Raw genomic sequence first — 21,924 nt, forward strand, 5'->3', positions numbered from 1 at the left:
CATCACTAGGGTTGAGCGGACACCTAGATGTCCGTGTTCGACGGGTTCGGCCGAACTTTAAAAAAAAGTCCGGGTCCGTGTCCCGGACTTTTACCGAACTTTTCCCGGACACCGAACCCCATTGAAGTCAATGGGGACCCGAACTTTAAGGCACTAAAATGGCTCTAAAACACCAAAGGAAAGGGCTAGAGTGCTGCAAATGGCAGCAAAACGTAATTAAGAGCATGGCAAGTGCTCTGCAAACAAATGTGGATAGGGAAATAACTTAAAACAACAAAAAAAAACAGAAAAATAAAACAATGTTCTTCTTCATCTCTGAAGGACGAGGCCCATATGGAGTAGGAGGGAGGTTGAGGTGGTGGTGGATGTGGCGGTGACATAGGCGTGCGCACAGGGTGTGCTGGGTGTGCCTGGGCACACCCTAATCACCTAGGGCACATAGCATTGCCAGTGAGGAGATGGGAAAGATCTCCCTGGGACCTGCTCTGCTCTATTTCTCCTTGCCTACAGGTACATGGCCCCGATACATTACTCTCCCTGCTGGCAAACACATGCATGTGTATTTCAACTTTGGGGTGCACACCTTAATGCAATAGGCTGCGCACACCTATGGGCGGTGTAGGTGGAAGCGGCGGTGGAGGAGGACCAGGGCCGGATTAACAGCATCATGGGCTTGGTGCTGAGGATTTTGAAGGGCCTTAGGGCCGTGCCTTGCCATGCACCCAGAGGAGGAAGGGTGCAGCCATGCATGCCTAATTCAACATGGGATGCTGTCTCTGAAGCCCATAAACACATCCATGCATCGCCAACTGTCCCTCCTTGTCCGGCCTTCACGCTGTGTGGGGAGGTTCTGAGGGTGCTGCCTGGGGAAGCGAGCATAGAAGCCAGACTTCTGTGTTTACAAGTGACAGAAGAGCGGTAACAGTGAATATGGCCAACCCGGGGCCTATATAAAAGGTAGGGGCCTGGAGCTGCAGCTCCAATAGCCCCTACATTAATCTGGCCCTGAGGAGGAGGACGAGGTAGCCAACACTGCTTCTTTTCACAAATTTTAAATGAGGGTACACCCCAAAAGAGTGAGAAAGAGCAAAAATGGAACAATGGGTGGGTAAGGTCGGTATCCATTGCTATTCTGCATAAGGTACGGAAAAGTCCCGTGGGATCCATGCCTGGTTCATTTTAATGAACGTGAGCTTGTCCACATTGTCTCTGGACAGGCGGCTGCGCTTGTCTGTTATAACGCCCCCAGCCGTGCTAAATACCCGTTCAGATAATACACTGGCTGCAGGGCACGCCAGCACCTCCAAGGCGTAAAGGGCAAGCTCAGGCCATGTGCCCAATTTGTGGACCCAGAAGTTGAAGGGGGCAGACCCGTCATTCACTACATGTAGGCGTGTGCACACATACTGCTCCACCATGTTGGTAAAATGCTGCCTCCTGCTAAGACGTTCCATCTGAGCTGCTGGTGCTGCTGTTTGTTGTGGCGTGCTGACAAAGCTTTTCCACATTTCGGCCATGCTAACCCTGCCTTCTGAGGTGCTGGCGGTGCCCTGGTTGCGTTGGCGACCTCCTCCTCCTCCTCCTCTGCCTTGTGCTTCCACTGTGGCCCCGCTGTCAGATGGGAATGCCAGCAGCATGGCGTCTACCAGCGTGCGCTTGTACTCGCGCATCTTGCGATCGCGCTCCAGTGAGTGAATTAAGGACGGTACGTTGTCCTTGTAACGGGGATCCAGCAGCGTGGCCACCCAGTAATCAGCACAAGTTAGAATGTGGGCAACTCGGCGGTCGTTGTGGAGACACTGCAGCATGTAATCGCTCATGTGTGCCAGGCTGCCCAGAGGCAACGAAAGGCTGTCCTCTGTGGGAGGTGTATGGTCCGTGTCCTCTGTATCCCCCCAGCCACGCACCAGTGATGGCCATGAGCTGGCCTGGGTGCCACCCTGCTGTGAACATGGTTCCATCTCCTCCTCCAGCTCCTCCTCCTCCTCATCCTCCTCATCCTCCAGAACTGTGCCCCTGCTGGACAATTGCGTCCCTGGCGTTTGCGTGTGCAGGAACCCACCCTCGGAGCCCCTTGCGAATGACTGCCCTGAAAGCCTTGGAAATGTTACCTCTTCATCCTCCTCCTCCTCCTCATCCTGTGCCACATCCTCTTCCATCATCGCCCGAATTGTTTTTTCAAGGAGGCATAGAAGTGGGATAGTTAAGCTGAGAACGGCGTCATTGCCACTGGCCATGTTGGTGGAGTACTCAAAACAGCGCAACAAGGCACACAGGTCTCGCATGGAGGCCCAGTTATTGGTGGTGAAGTGGTGCTGTTCCGCAGAGCGACTCACGCGTGCGTGCTGCAGCTGAAACTCCACTATGGCCTGCTGCTGCTCGCACAGTCTTTCCAGCATGTGCAAGGTGGAGTTCCACCTTGTGGGCACGTCACATATGAGGCGGTGAGCGGGAAGGCCGAAGTTACGCTGCAGCGCTGCCAGGCGAGCAGCAGCAGGGTGAGAACGCCGAAAGTGCGCACAAACGGCCCGCACTTTCTGCAGCAGCTCTGACATATCGGGGTAGTTTTTAAGGAACCTCTGCACCACCAAATTCAGCACATGCGCCAGGCAAGGGATGTGCGTCAAACCGGCTAGGCCCAGAGCTGCTATGAGATTTCGCCCGTTATCGCACACCACCAGGCCGGGCTTGAGGCTCGCTGGCAGCAACCACTCATTTGTCTGCTGTTCCATGCTCCTCCACAACTCCTGCGCGGTGTGTGGTTTGTCCCCCAAACAGGCAAGTTGTAAAACTGCCTGCTGTCGTTTACCCCTGGCCGTGCTGAAGTTGGTGGTGAAGGTGTTACGCTGTCCGGATGAGGAGGCGGTAGAGGATGAGGAAGCGGAGTAGGAGGAGTTAGGAACAGGAGGCAAACTGAAGCGCCCTGCAATCCTCGGTGGTGGAAGGACATGCGCCAAATTGCTATCCGCCTCAGGCCCATCCGCCACTGCATTTACCCAGTGTGCCGTTAGGGAGATATAACGCCCCTGACCGTGCTTACTGGTCCACGTATCCGTAGTTAGGTGGACCTTGGCACAGATGGCGTTGCGCAGTGCACACCTGATTTTTTCCCCCACTTGGTTGTGCAGGGAAGGGATGGCTTGCCTGGAAAAGTAGTGGCGGCTGGGCACGACGTACTGTGGGACAGCCACCGACATAAGGTTTTTAAAACTGTGCGTCTCCACCAGACGGAATGACAGCATTTCAAAGGCCAATAATTTTGAAATGCTGGCATTCAGGGCCAGGGATCGCGGGTGGGTAGGGGGGTACTTCCTCTTCCTCTCAAGTGTTTGGGAGATGGAAAGCTGAACGCTTCCACGGGACATTGTGGAGATGGTTGTTGGTGACCCAGGTGGTGGTGTTGCTGACAGATCGTCTGTTTGCGGGGTGGCAGGTGCCGGTATCACTACAGATGTGGCTGGAGCGGCCGAGACTGCAGCAGAAGAGGAAGCAGGATGAGCCAGAGACGTTTCTTGGTTTTGAAGGTGTGTACTCCACTGCAGCTCGTGCTTTGCACTTAGATGCCTGATCATGCAGGTTGTGCTCAGGTTGAGAAGGTTCATGCCTCGCTTCAAGCTCTGATTGCACAGGGTGCAAACCACTCGTGTCCTGTCATCAGCACATTTTCTAAAGAACTTCCACGCTAGAGAACTCCTTTGAGCTGACTTTGGTGCGCTCGTTCCCTTGCTGCGTTGGGCAGTAGCGGGCGTAGTGTCTAGGGCACGGCCGCTCCGCTTCTGCACCCTGCTCCCTCTTCTGCTGTGCTGGTGGCTCTGTGCGACCACCGCCTCTTCCTCCAAACTACTCAGTTCACCTGCATGACGTTCATTCCATGTGGGGTCGAGGACCTCATCGTCCTCCACATCATCTTCCACCCAGTCTTCACCCCTGCCCTCCTTGTCGGTCTCCACAATGCTGAACGCCGCAGCAGTTGGCACCTGCGTTTCGTCATCATCGGAGACGTGCTGCGATGATCCTTGCATGTACTCATCTTGAGAAATAAGTGGTTGGGCATCGCTGCACTCAATCTCTTCCACTTCTGGGGCAGGGCTAGGTGGATGGCCCTGGGAAACCCTGCTGACAGAGTCCTCAAAAAGAATAAGAGACTGCTGTATGGCTTGGGGCTCAGACTGCTGGCCTGATTTGCAAGGGGGTGAGGTGAAAGACGGTTGGACATTGGCTGCAGGTGCCAACTCTGACCTTTCTGCAGTAGACTGGGTGGGAGACAATGTGAAGGAACTGGAGGCACTGTCAGCAGCAAACCAATCTACTATCGCCTCAACTTGTTCTGGCCTCATCACTTCTAGGGGCGTTTGATGCCCTACCAAATACTGATGCAGGTTCTGTCGCCTACTCACACTTGAGGAAGGTGTTTCACTTGTGCGTGTAGCTGGCACAGATCGACCATGTCCTCTCCTTGCAACAGGAGCTCTACCAGCAGCACCACGACCCAGGCCACGGCCCTTATTTGACGGTCTCCTCATATTTCTGTAATTTAAGATCTTGCCCTAGAAAGGTTTTTATTGAATAGCGGAATAGAAAATATGATCCAAAAAAAGTGTATGTATATCACACGTACACAACCACACTAGGCCCCAATTACTATTGTTTGTACCCCTAAAAGGCTAGATGAGGAGTAGGGGGAGTATGGAACAGGCAGCACCCTCAAACCTTCAGAAGTATGAGATGAACCCCAACAACTTGGAAAGGTGGATCTCTCTCACACGTACCGACACAGACTATCCCGCAATTCAATTGATCCTCAAAGGTTTTTATTGAATAGCGGAATAGGAAATATGATCAAAAAAAGTGTATGTATCTCGCACGTACACAACCACACTAGGCCCCAATTACTATTGTTTGTACCCCTAAAAGGCTAGATGAGGAGTAGGGGGGGTATGGAACAGGCAGCACCCTCAAACCTTCAGAAGTATGAGATGAACCCCAACAACTTGGAAAGGTGGATCTCTCTCACACGTACCAACACAGACTATCCCCCAATTTAACTGATCCCCAAAGGTTTTTGATTAAATAGCGGAATAGAAAATATGATCCCAAAAAAGTGTATGTATATCACACGTACACAACCACACTAGGCCCCAATTACTATTGTTTGTACCCCTAAAAGGCTAGGAGTAGGGGGAGTATGGAACAGGCAGCACCCTCAAACCTTCAGAAGTATGAGATGAACCCCAACAACTTGGAAAGGTGGATCTCTCTCACACGTACCAACACAGACTATCCCCCAATTTAACTGATCCCCAAAGGTTTTTGATTAAATAGCGGAATAGAAAATATGATCCCAAAAAAGTGTATGTATATCACACGTACACAACCACACTAGGCCCCAATTACTATTGTTTGTACCCCTAAAAGGCTAGGAGTAGGGGGAGTATGGAACAGGCAGCACCCTCAAACCTTCAGAAGTATGAGATGAACCTCAACAACTTGGAAAGGTGGATCTCTCTCACACGTACCAACACAGACTATCCCCCAATTTAACTGATCCCCAAAGGTTTTTGATTAAATAGCGGAATAGAAAATATGATCCCAAAAAAGTGTATGTATATCACACGTACACAACCACACTAGGCCCCAATTACTATTGTTTGTACCCCTAAAAGGCTAGGAGTAGGGGGAGTATGGAACAGGCAGCACCCTCAAACCTTCAGAAGTATGAGATGAACCCCAACAACTTGGAAAGGTGGATCTCTCTCACACGTACCAACACAGACTATCCCCCAATTTAACTGATCCCCAAAGGTTTTTGATTAAATAGCGGAATAGAAAATATGATCCCAAAAAAGTGTATGTATATCACACGTACACAACCACACTAGGCCCCAATTACTATTGTTTGTACCCCTAAAAGGCTAGGAGTAGGGGGAGTATGGAACAGGCAGCACCCTCAAACCTTCAGAAGTATGAGATGAACCCCAACAACTTGGAAAGGTGGATCTCTCTCACACGTACCAACACAGACTATCCCCCAATTTAACTGATCCCCAAAGGTTTTTGATTAAATAGCGGAATAGAAAATATGATCCCAAAAAAGTGTATGTATATCACACGTACACAACCACACTAGGCCCCAATTACTATTGTTTGTACCCCTAAAAGGCTAGGAGTAGGGGGAGTATGGAACAGGCAGCACCCTCAAACCTTCAGAAGTATGAGATGAACCCCAACAACTTGGAAAGGTGGATCTCTCTCACACGTACCAACACAGACTATCCCCCAATTTAACTGATCCCCAAAGGTTTTTGATTAAATAGCGGAATAGAAAATATGATCCCAAAAAAGTGTATGTATATCACACGTACACAACCACACTAGGCCCCAATTACTATTGTTTGTACCCCTAAAAGGCTAGGAGTAGGGGGAGTATGGAACAGGCAGCACCCTCAAACCTTCAGAAGTATGAGATGAACCCCAACAACTTGGAAAGGTGGATCTCTCTCACACGTACCAACACAGACTATCCCCCAATTTAACTGATCCCCAAAGGTTTTTGATTAAATAGCGGAATAGAAAATATGATCCCAAAAAAGTGTATGTATATCACACGTACACAACCACACTAGGCCCCAATTACTATTGTTTGTACCCCTAAAAGGCTAGGAGTAGGGGGAGTATGGAACAGGCAGCACCCTCAAACCTTCAGAAGTATGAGATGAACCCCAACAACTTGGAAAGGTGGATCTCTCTCACACGTACCAACACAGACTATCCCCCAATTTAACTGATCCCCAAAGGTTTTTGATTAAATAGCGGAATAGAAAATATGATCCCAAAAAAGTGTATGTATATCACACGTACACAACCACACTAGGCCCCAATTACTATTGTTTGTACCCCTAAAAGGCTAGGAGTAGGGGGAGTATGGAACAGGCAGCACCCTCAAACCTTCAGAAGTATGAGATGAACCTCAACAACTTGGAAAGGTGGATCTCTCTCACACGTACCAACACAGACTATCCCCCAATTTAACTGATCCCCAAAGGTTTTTGATTAAATAGCGGAATAGAAAATATGATCCCAAAAAAGTGTATGTATATCACACGTACACAACCACACTAGGCCCCAATTACTATTGTTTGTACCCCTAAAAGGCTAGGAGTAGGGGGAGTATGGAACAGGCAGCACCCTCAAACCTTCAGAAGTATGAGATGAACCCCAACAACTTGGAAAGGTGGATCTCTCTCACACGTACCAACACAGACTATCCCCCAATTTAACTGATCCCCAAAGGTTTTTGATTAAATAGCGGAATAGAAAATATGATCCCAAAAAAGTGTATGTATATCACACGTACACAACCACACTAGGCCCCAATTACTATTGTTTGTACCCCTAAAAGGCTAGGAGTAGGGGGAGTATGGAACAGGCAGCACCCTCAAACCTTCAGAAGTATGAGATGAACCTCAACAACTTGGAAAGGTGGATCTCTCTCACACGTACCAACACAGACTATCCCCCAATTTAACTGATCCCCAAAGGTTTTTGATTAAATAGCGGAATAGAAAATATGATCCCAAAAAAGTGTATGTATATCACACGTACACAACCACACTAGGCCCCAATTACTATTGTTTGTACCCCTAAAAGGCTAGGAGTAGGGGGAGTATGGAACAGGCAGCACCCTCAAACCTTCAGAAGTATGAGATGAACCCCAACAACTTGGAAAGGTGGATCTCTCTCACACGTACCAACACAGACTATCCCCCAATTTAACTGATCCCCAAAGGTTTTTGATTAAATAGCGGAATAGAAAATATGATCCCAAAAAAGTGTATGTATATCACACGTACACAACCACACTAGGCCCCAATTACTATTGTTTGTACCCCTAAAAGGCTAGGAGTAGGGGGAGTATGGAACAGGCAGCACCCTCAAACCTTCAGAAGTATGAGATGAACCCCAACAACTTGGAAAGGTGGATCTCTCTCACACGTACCAACACAGACTATCCCCCAATTTAACTGATCCCCAAAGGTTTTTGATTAAATAGCGGAATAGAAAATATGATCCCAAAAAAGTGTATGTATATCACACGTACACAACCACACTAGGCCCCAATTACTATTGTTTGTACCCCTAAAAGGCTAGGAGTAGGGGGAGTAGGGAACAGGCAGCACCCTCAAACCTTCAGAAGTATGAGATGAACCCCAACAACTTGGAAAGGTGGATCTCTCTCACACGTACCAACACAGACTATCCCCCAATTTAACTGATCCCCAAAGGTTTTTGATTAAATAGCGGAATAGAAAATATGATCCCAAAAAAGTGTATGTATATCACACGTACACAACCACACTAGGCCCCAATTACTATTGTTTGTACCCCTAAAAGGCTAGGAGTAGGGGGAGTATGGAACAGGCAGCACCCTCAAACCTTCAGAAGTATGAGATGAACCCCAACAACTTGGAAAGGTGGATCTCTCTCACACGTACCAACACAGACTATCCCCCAATTTAACTGATCCCCAAAGGTTTTTGATTAAATAGCGGAATAGAAAATATGATCCCAAAAAAGTGTATGTATATCACACGTACACAACCACACTAGGCCCCAATTACTATTGTTTGTACCCCTAAAAGGCTAGGAGTAGGGGGAGTATGGAACAGGCAGCACCCTCAAACCTTCAGAAGTATGAGATGAACCTCAACAACTTGGAAAGGTGGATCTCTCTCACACGTACCAACACAGACTATCCCCCAATTTAACTGATCCCCAAAGGTTTTTGATTAAATAGCGGAATAGAAAATATGATCCCAAAAAAGTGTATGTATATCACACGTACACAACCACACTAGGCCCCAATTACTATTGTTTGTACCCCTAAAAGGCTAGGAGTAGGGGGAGTATGGAACAGGCAGCACCCTCAAACCTTCAGAAGTATGAGATGAACCCCAACAACTTGGAAAGGTGGATCTCTCTCACACGTACCAACACAGACTATCCCCCAATTTAACTGATCCCCAAAGGTTTTTGATTAAATAGCGGAATAGAAAATATGATCCCAAAAAAGTGTATGTATATCACACGTACACAACCACACTAGGCCCCAATTACTATTGTTTGTACCCCTAAAAGGCTAGGAGTAGGGGGAGTATGGAACAGGCAGCACCCTCAAACCTTCAGAAGTATGAGATGAACCCCAACAACTTGGAAAGGTGGATCTCTCTCACACGTACCAACACAGACTATCCCCCAATTTAACTGATCCCCAAAGGTTTTTGATTAAATAGCGGAATAGAAAATATGATCCCAAAAAAGTGTATGTATATCACACGTACACAACCACACTAGGCCCCAATTACTATTGTTTGTACCCCTAAAAGGCTAGGAGTAGGGGGAGTATGGAACAGGCAGCACCCTCAAACCTTCAGAAGTATGAGATGAACCCCAACAACTTGGAAAGGTGGATCTCTCTCACACGTACCAACACAGACTATCCCCCAATTTAACTGATCCCCAAAGGTTTTTGATTAAATAGCGGAATAGAAAATATGATCCCAAAAAAGTGTATGTATATCACACGTACACAACCACACTAGGCCCCAATTACTATTGTTTGTACCCCTAAAAGGCTAGGAGTAGGGGGAGTATGGAACAGGCAGCACCCTCAAACCTTCAGAAGTATGAGATGAACCTCAACAACTTGGAAAGGTGGATCTCTCTCACACGTACCAACACAGACTATCCCCCAATTTAACTGATCCCCAAAGGTTTTTGATTAAATAGCGGAATAGAAAATATGATCCCAAAAAAGTGTATGTATATCACACGTACACAACCACACTAGGCCCCAATTACTATTGTTTGTACCCCTAAAAGGCTAGGAGTAGGGGGAGTATGAAACAGGCAGCACCCTCAAACCTTCAGAAGTATGAGATGAACCCCAACAACTTGGAAAGGTGGATCTCTCTCACACGTACCAACACAGACTATCCCCCAATTTAACTGATCCCCAAAGGTTTTTGATTAAATAGCGGAATAGAAAATATGATCCCAAAAAAGTGTATGTATATCACACGTACACAACCACACTAGGCCCCAATTACTATTGTTTGTACCCCTAAAAGGCTAGGAGTAGGGGGAGTATGGAACAGGCAGCACCCTCAAACCTTCAGAAGTATGAGATGAACCCCAACAACTTGGAAAGGTGGATCTCTCTCACACGTACCAACACAGACTATCCCCCAATTTAACTGATCCCCAAAGGTTTTTGATTAAATAGCGGAATAGAAAATATGATCCCAAAAAAGTGTATGTATATCACACGTACACAACCACACTAGGCCCCAATTACTATTGTTTGTACCCCTAAAAGGCTAGGAGTAGGGGGAGTATGGAACAGGCAGCACCCTCAAACCTTCAGAAGTATGAGATGAACCCCAACAACTTGGAAAGGTGGATCTCTCTCACACGTACCAACACAGACTATCCCCCAATTTAACTGATACCCAAAGGTTTTTGATTAAATAGCGGAATAGAAAATATGATCCCAAAAAAGTGTATGTATATCACACGTACACAACCACACTAGGCCCCAATTACTATTGTTTGTACCCCTAAAAGGCTAGATGAGGAGTAGGGGGAGTATGGAACAGGCAGCACCCTCAAACCTTCAGTATGAGATTGTGTTCACTGTACCCCACAAAGATTGAGTTCACTGCACCCCACAATGATTGTGTTCACTGCACCCCACAAAGATTGTGTTCACTGCACCTCACAAAGATTGTGTTCACTGTACCCCCCAAAGATTGTGTTCACTGCACCCCACAAAGATTCTGTTCACTGTACCCCACAAAGATTGTGTTCACTGCACCCCAAAAAGATTGTGTTCACTGCACCCCAAAAAGGATGTTGTTCACTGCACCCCAAAAAGGATGTTGTTCACTCCACCCCAAAAAGATTGTGTTCACTGCACCCCACAAAGATTGTGTTCACTGCACCCCAAAAAGATTGTGTTCACTGCACCCCAAAAATGATTTTGTTCACTGCACCCCAAAAAGGATTTTGTTCACTGCACCCCAAAAAGGATGTTGTTCACTCCACCCCAAAAAGATTGTGTTCACTGCACCCCAAAAAGATTGTGTTCACTGCACCCCACAAAGGATTTTGTTCACTGCACCCCAAAAAGATTGTGTTCACTGCACCCCAAAAAGGATGTTGTTCACTGCACCCCAAAAAGGATTTTGTTCACTGCACCCCAAAAAGATTGTGTTCACTGCACCCCACAAAGGATTTTGTTCACTGCACCCCACAAAGATTGTGTTCACTGCACACCAAAAAGGATTGTGTTCACTGCACCCCAAAAAGATTTTGTTCACTGCACCCCAAAAAGATTGTGTTCACTGCAGCCCAAAAAGATTGTGTTCACTGCAGCCCAAAAAGATTGTGTTCACTGCAGCCCAAAAAGATTGTGTTCACTGCAGCCCAAAAAGATTGTGTTCACTGCAGCCCAAAAAGATTGTGTTCACTGCAGCTCACACACAGAAAAATGGATGTGGATCACTGACACCTGCCTATCTCCAATCCCACACCACACAGCAATATCGATTGTAGTTTGTAGAACACAGTTTCCCTAAAATTCAGCAGACTCTGTCCCTAACAGGATTGAGAAGAGATCGTAGATCAGGATTGAGTGCAGACCCCACCCCCCACACAGCAATATCGATTGTAGTTTGTAGAAGACACTGACCCTATATAATTCAGCAGACTCTATCCCTAAAATGCCTACAACTCGCCCTGCCTAAACACTCCGACCTGTCCCTCAATTCTATCCGGACACAAATGGTTTTTTCCTGCCTATCTTTCCCTAATCAGCAGCCAGCACGTTGATGTGTGCTCTGTCCCTGAATCTAAGCAGCATAATGACGCCGCTGCGGCTGCCTCGAACTTATAAAGACTTGGTCACATGCTTCAGACGGCCAATCACAGCTACTGAGACATTTGCAGGCATGGCTGGGATGGCTTAAGGCACACCAGTTAAACGATTGTTGATTGGCTGTTGAAAGCCCGCCATGAAAAGAGCGCCAAAGCATGCAAAACCCGGAAATAAAACGACCGAACACGGATTTTTACCCGAACATACAGTAAAGTGTCCGTGTCCGTGTTCGGGTACAAAAAATCCAATTATTCGGTACGAACACGAATAATACAGTCCGTGTTCGCTCAACACTAACCATCACTTGTTTATCTATGTTGTACATTTTGTATATTTTTCAAATTGTATAATTTACTCTTTTTTATACAGACACCAGATCTGGGAGCTGTTTGATATTTGAATTACTAATTTTATTATTATAGTGGTTTTTTTTTTGTTGCAGTGGTGATACACGATTGTGTGGTTTCATATGTAAGTATTTCACTATTTTTTTGATTTTTCTATATATTAAAGTGGAGTTCCACCCTAAAATTAAACTTACCTCCATCTTCTCGCTCCGGGTCACCTGAAAAACAAATGGATAATCGCAATTTATTTTTTTTTTTTACTTACCTGGCTTAGAAGAAAATATACTTACCTTACTTCCTCTTCCTCCCCTCGGCGGCCGCAGCGATTCGTCACTTCCTGGCTTTTGCAATGATTCCTGGGAGCTGAACGTCATCGCTCCCAGGAATCAATGCGCCTGCACCTGCCCCGTTGTCAGTTCCGGTGCAGGCGCCGTCATACCTTGCAAAACAGCTTCTGGGCATGCCCAGAAGTTGTGCAGGGATGACGCTGTGGCACCGGAATTGACGGCGGGGCCGGTGCAGTGCATCGTGGGACGGAAGAGGACACAGAAGAGGATCGCGCTGGCTTCAAGCTGCCCACACCTGAGATGGCAGCGCTGGAGAATACATTTTCAAGGTAAGTATTTCTCCTAAAAGGTAAGTGCAACCCGGGACAGTAGCCATTGTGGAATGTACTAGCCCTGACTGTTCCGGGGGTATTTTTATTAAAAAAAACGTTCACTGGGTGGAACTCCGCTTTAAGTAGCAGCATGAATTGTTTATTTTTGGATCACATTTGAGTTTATCTAGCGCGGGGGGGTTATCACTTTTACAATTTAGAAATCAGATTAAAGGTTTAGTGCTACGAAACACTTTTTTTTTTAAAGCTAAATAATGCATTTTTTATACAACTATATAGATCAAAGCATAATGAAGGACAAATAGGGAGGAAAGAGGGACACTGTTTCAAATCAGGGACAGTCCCTCAAAATCAGGGACAGTTCGGCTCTATGGATTGGTGTCAATATTATTGGTAGTGGGAGGGTTAAACTTTATTACCATTAATGTGGATGCAGTCTGATCCTCTCACCACCATTATTATTATTATTGCTGCCAATATTCCCCGAGGCTGTTCCTGTGCTAGAACCTTTTGTATGGTAGCTGCTGAAACATTTATATAAATTCCAGGGAGTGTGTACAGGCAACTGTACCCTTCAAGCAGAACGCAACAAGCAAAGTGGAAGGTCTGATCAGGTGGAGGAGATTGTTGTACTAACATTGGATAGTTAGTACAGCGGCTTCTCCTGAGCTGTCAGGTTTTTTTTTTTTTCGATCCGCCCTGCTGAGTTGAAGAAAAAAATGAATAGTATGTACCAGGCTTTATTCCGGATAAAAACTGCCAAAGATGGGATTTCCATTCACTTTGAAGAGATATCCTCCCACTTCCTGTTGTGTCCCTGGGGCAGGAAATATAGCAATATTTCCTCTGAGGGGACAGCAATAGGAACCTTACAGAGGTTCTAACCCTTCCCTGCTCTATTTTTGGCTTTTGGCTGGAGTTCCTTTTCAGCTTTTTTTTTTTGTTTTCTGCTCTTCTGGTCACTCTTCTGTGTGCCTTCTGAGTGCCTCTTCTGTAACATGTCAATAGGCACTGTTTACACTCTATTTTCCTAAACATCCTTGCCTAACACTAAGGCTGCATTCACATGTCAGCTTATAATCGCGGGCGGAACCGCGAAAACGCAATACGCTCCAAAAAAGTACAAGAGCTTCTTTGGAGCGTATTGCGTCCCGCGATTTTGTTTGCACGATGTTGCCGCGATTCGGCGGGCGTAAATCGCGGCAACATCGCTCGGCGTTTGGGGGGCTATTGCAAATCAACGGGCAACGCTAGGCGTCCCGCGATTTGCAATAAATCTCCGAATCGCGGGCAGAACCGCTGCGGTTCTGCCCGCGATTATAAGCTGACATGTGAATGTAGCCTTAGGGCCGGTTCACATTATTGCGAGTGCGGCAATCGCATGTAATTCGGAGCACACTGCTCCTTCATTACATGCGATCGGATGTGCGGATGCAAATTCAGCCATATACTTTGTATGGCTGAAATTCGCACTGTATCCGCACCAAAGACGCACAGGACCCTTTTTTCCAGCCGCATCAGGATCGGATCGCACAGTGGTTCATACTTGTGTGATCCGATTCTGTGCGAACTGTCAGATCGCACTGCGATATGCGATCAAACTGGGAGTGTCGTTAACATTTAATTGACACCCCCTGCATATCGCATATAGCAGTGTGAACTGCCAGATGTGCTTTGCGATGCGGGAACAGGCTGCAAATTCGCAACCTTCCCGCATCGCACAAGTGTGAACCGGGACTGAACTGTTCTTAAAGTGGAACTTTAGTTAGAAAATGAAGTCCTGCTAGGTCACTTCAGGCTGCCCTTTTTGCAGGTATAACTATATAAAACATTAAAAATAGGTGTCTATACTGTGTAAAATCCAGTAATACACTGCCTCACCCTGCTTTGCACATGCTCAATTGCTGTCTATTTTTAGGCACTGCCAAGTTTGTTGAGGCCGATCTGCTGACAGCGTTTAAGCAAAATTAAACCCTTCTATCCTATACAGCCAAGGAAGCTGCTTCTGTTTGATCTGCAACTGCCATGCTGCATGTGTGATCAGTTATGACAACAGCCTTTGATGGCTTGACAGTTTGGTTGAAGACTAAAGCACCGGTGACAGCTAGTAATCCCAGCATTCCAGGAATGTAACTGTTTTTTGAAACTGTTAAATCGATGGGTTTAGTCAGGGTCCTTGATAAGGTAGTACAGCCAGCCATCCTGTACTGGCCCCGGGCCCCGTCGGTTAAAAAGGGGGCCCAGGCACCTGCTGAGTAGGATGGCTGGCTGTACTGTCTTATTGCAGACACCAATCCTCTTCTGCCTCCCCCTGCAGTGCTGCCAGCTTCAACTCCTCTTTCCCTCCCTGGCTGCACTGCAAGGTGAGTGGTTATAGCACATGTGCCCCTTCTATATGCTGTTGGGCCCCCCCAGTGTGCCCCTTTCTCCGCTGCGCTGCCGGATTCCCCTCTATCCCTCTGGCAGCTGCTGCAGGCACACGGGGGATGTTTCAGGGTGGGGAGCAGGGCAAGGGACTGGTAAATATGTTCCTTTCCTGAATGAACCAATCACTCCTGTGTCTCCTGGTTATTGAAGCATAGTAAACTGTGTTTACTTCGCTTCAGTTTGTGAATGAGCAGGAAGCTTTAGAGTGTTTCCTATTCATTCATCTGAGCAGATGAGGCTACAGAGAAAAGGACTGATAAATCTATGTTAGTTTCATTCAGGGGGGGTCTGTATGGGACCCATTGATTTCTAACAGCAGCCCTGGGTTTAGTTCAGCTTTATAATTTACTGCTGTTCAGGGGCTCCAGGCTTCAGCAAAATGGCAGCCTCCAGCAAGAAGAAACAGGAGCAATGCTGGAGGCAATTTACAGCACACACTCGTTGTGATATCATAATTATTATTGTGCAATGTATGTTCCTTGATAAAGAACATTACTTTTTATCAAGAGGTTATGGGTAAAATTCACCTTAGGGGGTGGATTTGAATCCAGTAGGGTGGCTTGTTTTGTTCATTTCACCCTGGAATGTTTTTTGGTGTTGGGTGGGCGTTTGTCTTTTATTTTATATAGCAAAAAGGAGATTCCCCTGGGTAGCGGGACTTTATGGGCAACAGAGCATCCAACAAAGTAATACAAATGTATAAAAAAATATAAATTTATTCAATTAACATCATAAAAAGCATTATAAAAAATGCCAACAATAAGTACATGGACGAGTTAGATCTTATTAAAAGCAAACACATATACGGGTAACATGGTACATTACGTCCTAAACGAGACCAAATTTATTTTATTTAGTCACACTAAGACCGCATTCACATTGAAGCGGCACGACTTCTACACGACTTCGGGGGCGACCTGTCAGTCCCGTGCACCACGACTTTGGCGCGACTTGCACGGACTTCATATAATGAAGTCTATGCAAGTCGCTCCGAGGTCGCCCCGAAGTAGTACAGGACCCTTTTTCTAAGTCTATTAGAACGGGTCCTGTAGCAGCCAATGGGCCACGAGGGACCGCGACTTGTCAGGCTGTATAAGAGCCGGTTCACATAGGCGCGACCCGACTTGCCGGGGCGACCTGTGAAGTCGCGTTGCACAGCTCGCACCGCGACCTCGGAGTGGCATGCACGGACTTCATATCATTGAAGTCAATGCAGGTCGCTCCAGGTCGCCCCAAAGAAGCTCACGACCCTTTTTCTAAGTCGGAGCGACTTGTGTCGCTCCTATTAGAACGTGTCCTGTGCTACTCTATGGCAGGCGACCCACGGCGACTTGGCAGGCGACCAAGTCGCCTGACAAGTCGCCCCAGTGTGAACGGGGTCTAACTGTTCACATATGGCAATAAATAAATAAATAAAAAGTTCCGCTTTAGACTAAACCCAAGTCATAGACAGACATGGCTCATCGCCAAACAATTACACACGCTGTTCAGAACGTACACAGCTAAAATGTTAGAGAGCAAAGGAGTCCATCAAAAACCCCATCAAAGTAGAAACAATATATGAATAATACATAACAGGCTTATCTAAAAAGGCAAACAGCAAAAGTCTTAGTAAATCCGGCCATTCATGGTTTGAGTTTTGTCCGAATTCGGCCAAAATTCAAGCCAGATGCCCCTTTGGTCAACAAACTTGGACTGAGAAATGAAAGGAGCTGGGAGGAAAAAAGTCGGCCAAACAGTGACAGCAGCCAATCAGCTGCAGTTGTTGTTTGGGTATTCGCACAGGGGCAGCGGCTGGCAGAGTAAAATAGTCGGCAGAGGGAGATTCCTCCATTCGTGTTGCATAGAAAGGATGAGGGAATCTATGGGTTTCTCTCCCTTTCACACTGAGGCGCTTCTAAACTATCCATAAAACGCTAAGCGCTTTTGCTGCACTTTTCAGGCATTCGTGGTGCGCTTTTTAAATGACACGTGACTCAAAAACTTTCCCAAAAACCATTATGAGGCGCTTTTAAACCGCTTTTTGGACGCTTTTCAGGCACTTCCTATTCATTTCAATGGAGAGGGGGTTTTTGAGGTGCATTTTTTAGCTCTCCAAACACTCCAAAGTTGCTGCGTGCCTGAATGTTTTCACTGCACTGCCAGCCTACCCCAGTGTGAAAGCATTCATTGATTTTAATGGGAAGCAGTTTTCGTGAGCTTTTCATGTGCTTTTTTTTTAGCGCCAAAGCGCTTGAAAAACTCCTCAGTGTGAAAGGTCTGTCAGTGCCGGTTCGCATATCTGCGATGACAGACATCGCATATGATTCGCAGCGCACTGCTCTGAAAATCACATGCGATGTCTGTATGATGCAAATTCAGCCATACAGGATTATGGCTGAATTCGCATTGCATTCGAACACAAGACCTTTTTTTGGGTCCGCACCAAAATCGGATCGCATGGATGTTTACACCTATGTGATCCAATTGATGTCCGAACTGAAGTTCGCACTGCGATATGCAAACTGATCTGGGGGTGTCGTTAACTTTGTATTGACACCCCCAGTGATTCGCATATGGCAGTGTGAACTGCCTGGGAGTTGAATGCGATGCGGGAACCCAAAGTGGATTTGCAGGGTTCCCACATCCCATGCGTGTGAACCTGGGACTAAATCTTAATGCGTTCGGCCAGCTTAAAGTAGCTCAAAGCCTGAACCAGTAGCAGACATTTAAATTAAAAAGTAAAAGTCCTGCCCTTTTCTTACTAAGGTATGATAAAAGCACTTTTACTTACCTGATCATCCGCTACCCCTACAAACATCGCTCCCCTACACTCCAGCAGTGGACTGTCCCTCAGCGTCCTCACATCTAGTGCAGGGCTATGGTCCCCACATTGGTCCTGACATTGTCAGAGACATCTTGGCACTGCAGTGCAGGGGAGAAAAAGCTGCAGGGACTGGCCTAGCAGCATGGAGGATCCTGCGGGAGCGGAGGACCCTAGACATAATTTAACAGCTAACCCCTGCAGTGCAGACGCAACCTCACTGCAAGGGAAAACTTTTACTTTTCCCAGATTTCCCCATGAAAAGCTTGTCTATACACCAATTTCATAGAAAGACACTACAGATTGTTAGACAAATAAATTCAACATTGCTGCAGAGTGACAGTAAACCCTCTGAATGACACTTGTATGGTACAAGATATGTCTCTACATACACTGCAGGAAAGTTCTTACATTCATAGGAAAGTTCTAACAAGTTTACATGTAACTTACCACAGCTTGCAGTAGTGAACAGAAAGAAAAACAGAAATCCTTTGAATGTGACAGTCATCATTGTCCCCAGCTGTGCTAAGATCCCTGATGACTGGGGTGGGGGTGCTCTATTATATACCCCCAGCAGCTCTTGTACCAGCAATAGAGATGAATACTGGATGTTAGCACTACTAAGTACATTCAGATCTCCTCCCATGACTTGTTCACACCCTGCAACTACAGACATTCCTCCTATTCCTATTAAACCCCTTCTATGTAGTCATCACACTGCTGCCCCCCTCTGGTTAACCCTTTTAAAACCTTGAGAAATAAAGTAACACACGTCACTGTAAACTTTTTCTGCTGGTACAGAAGATACGGTAGTTTTTATTGTACAGTTATATTCCTTCGTTCATACTTTATTAAATATATATATATTTTTCAGAGAGGTGCAACTGGAGAATTAAAAATATAAATGTACAATAATTATTTTCTGATTTTCTAAACCAGTGATTGTCTATGGAAGAGCCCTGGGGCCATCATAAAAAAAAATTAAAAGATTTCTGAGTTTGAAAGTCAGAATTCTGACTTTTAATCTCAGAATTCTGACTTTCAAACTCAGAATTCTGTAAAAAAAAAAAATTTTTTTTTTCAGACTCAGAAATCTTTTAAAAAAATTTTATGATGGCCCCAGGGCTCTTCCATAATTGTCAACCTTTTTTCAAGCACCCTTTATTATTATGCACAATCTCTAGGCATCCAATTCTAAAATAAAAAAAATTAAAAAATTAAAAAACTTATAGTTTTACATAACAGCAACATCCACACATGTAGAACACCCAGCAACCTTTGTACACTGGTACTGACTAGTATTCCAATGTTTCTCTTCTCCCCCAGTTTCTCTCCCTCACTCATTTATTGTTACCCCCAGTGATGATGGGTTACGTCAGGGAAAGGGCAAACAAGGATGCTGTTAAAGTGCCCAACGTCTTCCTTAAAAGCGGATGATTTTATTGGTCATAATGATGCACAATGGAAACCTGTGGCTTTGTGTAATTAAAAGGCAGACTTCATTCCCCTGCTGGCTTGTATACAATATTTGGGAATATTTTAGGCAATTTGCCAAGGCACCCCTAAAGAAACCTGAAGGCACCCCAGGGTGCCTGGACACCCTGGTTGAAAAAGACCGGTCTAAACCAGCTGTTCCAAACCAAGGTTTCATGGAAACGTAGGGTTCCTCCAGAGGTTGCTAAAGGCCCTTACACAGGAGTTGAAATTCGGCCGGGAATTTTTGTCCGACGACCGATCTGCCGATTTTCCGCTTGTTAGTATGATGCTTCCGACAACCGACTCCGACTTTTCGGCCAAAAAAATCCTGATGTGCAGGCTATATAATTTTTGTCGACCATCAAAACACGCAGAGATGTATAGTAACTAAGTAGAACTACTTCACTAGTGGACTTAAGTACCGAAAGGCGGTATCTGTACTTTCCTGGAGTAGAATTTTTTTCTCCTACTTCCACTTTTACTTCACTACATTTTTTCGATGATTTCAATACTTCTACTCCGATATTTTTTTTTGTGCTGCATAGTTACTCGTTACAATTATAAAAATTACCACTGCCAGAACAGTAGATGGCAGGTTTCATGAAGTTCAAAACATGTGTATTATCAGCACATACGAAAATAAAAGCTACTGTATGTATAAATAAAAGCTACATTTGAAATAATAAAAAACAATATGAAGTTCAAACTTTTGACTTCTTTCTTTAATAACTACATAACACAGTACTTGTACTTTTACTTTCAGTACTTGAGTACCAACATTTTTTAAAAAACTACTTGCAATACTTAAGTACAAAAAATGTTGAATACTTTAGTACTTCTACTCAAGTCACTTTTTGAACGAGCACTTGTACTTTTACTCAAGTATGGGTTTCGAGTACTTTATACAACTCTGAAAACACGTCCGATTTTCGTCTCATTAGTACAGATTTAGATGGGGAAAAATCTTAAGAGCAAGACTGGGAATGCTCAGAGATGAAAGAACACATACAAAGCAATCCAACACATGACATCGCTTCTGAAGTAGAATTCTGTCGTACGGGAAAATTCGTGTGCAGTCTAGAGCACATTCCAATCAACAGACACCACTCTGGACAAAAGACGGACGACCAGTCGGCGGAAATTTGTTGCGTGTGTACGAGGCTTAAGGGTTTCTGGAGCTGAGGCTGACTGACCTAACATCTGATGGGGACTGCATAGTTCTGGGGCCAACACTACAAGGAAGAGCCAGCAGCATGACACCAATGATTTTGTAACTGTCTGTAAGGGAGGCTTTCTAACAAACTGTCCACGACCAGGTCTGTAAGGTTGGCATTTTTTGCCCTGACCACTACTGTAAGGGGGACATTCTTTTCTTTTTTTCACTGTTCACCTCTGTAAGGGGGGCTTTCTTCCCATTAAACACCAATGTAAAGGGGCATCCTGACCACCAATGTAGGGGGGGGGATTCTTTATTAGCCTGTGTCACCCCCTCCTGAGCCTTGCATCCTATGCGATATGCAGTTTTGAGCCCTGCATTTTTGCGTTACATGCTCCTGCACCATGCACTCTGAGCATTACATACACTGTATTGTCAAAAGTATTGGGATGCCTGCCTTTACACGTACATGAACTTTAATGGCATCCCAGTCTTAGTCCGTAGGGTTCAATATTGAGTTGGCCCACCCTTTGCAGCTATAACAGCTTCAACTCTTCTGGGAAGGCTGTCCACAAGGATTAGGATTGTATCTATGGGAATGTTTGACGATTCTTCCAGAAGCGCATTTGTGAGGTCAGGCACTGATGTGGACGAGAAGGCCTGGCTCACAGTCCCCACTCTAAGTCATCCCAGAGGTGTTTTATTGGGTTAAGTTCAGGACTCTGTGCAGGCCAGTCAAGTTCCTCCACCCCAAACTCGCTCATCCATGTCTTTATGGACCTTGCTTTGTGCACTGGTGAGCAGTCATGTTAGAACAGGAAAGGGCCATCCCCAAGTTGTTGCCACAAAGTTGGGAGCATGAAATTGTCCAAAATGGCTGGTATGCTGACGCCTTAAGAGTTCCCTTCACTGGAACTAAGGGGCCAAGCCCAATCCCTAATAACCAACCCCATACCATAATCCCCATCCATCAAATAATTTGGATCAGTGCACAAAGCAAGAAGAATTGAAGCTGTTATAGCTGCAAAGGATGGACCAACTCAATATTGAACCCTACGAACTAAGACTGGGATGTCAATAAATTTCATGTGCATGTAAAGGCAGGCGACCCAATACGTTTGTAAGTGCAATGTTAGATGTCACCATAGAGTGGCACTGTGG

General features: G+C 45.8%; 1 protein-coding gene and 1 long non-coding RNA gene across 2 annotated transcripts in view; one reads left to right on the forward strand and one right to left on the reverse strand.

Moving 5' to 3' along the window:
- Nucleotides 1-18,739, reverse strand: part of ITGB3 (integrin subunit beta 3) — a 158,095-nt gene extending 139,356 nt beyond the window's left edge. The window contains exon 1 of the mRNA XM_082272407.1: nucleotides 18,582-18,739. Coding sequence (XP_082128533.1) covers nucleotides 18,582-18,642 — 61 coding nt within the window. The 5' untranslated portion in view covers nucleotides 18,643-18,739. The remainder of the gene's footprint in view (nucleotides 1-18,581) is intronic.
- A 2,492-nt stretch (nucleotides 18,740-21,231) lies between these two features.
- The window catches only part of LOC309566442, a 476,925-nt gene continuing 476,232 nt past the window's right edge, over nucleotides 21,232-21,924 (forward strand). Inside the window, exon 1 of the long non-coding RNA XR_014225879.1 lies at nucleotides 21,232-21,268. This is a non-coding gene — a long non-coding RNA (uncharacterized lncRNA). The remainder of the gene's footprint in view (nucleotides 21,269-21,924) is intronic.

Source organism: Pelophylax lessonae (genome assembly GCF_965119305.1).
Source record: "Pelophylax lessonae genome assembly, chromosome: 11".
NCBI classification, from domain to species: domain Eukaryota; kingdom Metazoa; phylum Chordata; class Amphibia; order Anura; family Ranidae; genus Pelophylax; species Pelophylax lessonae.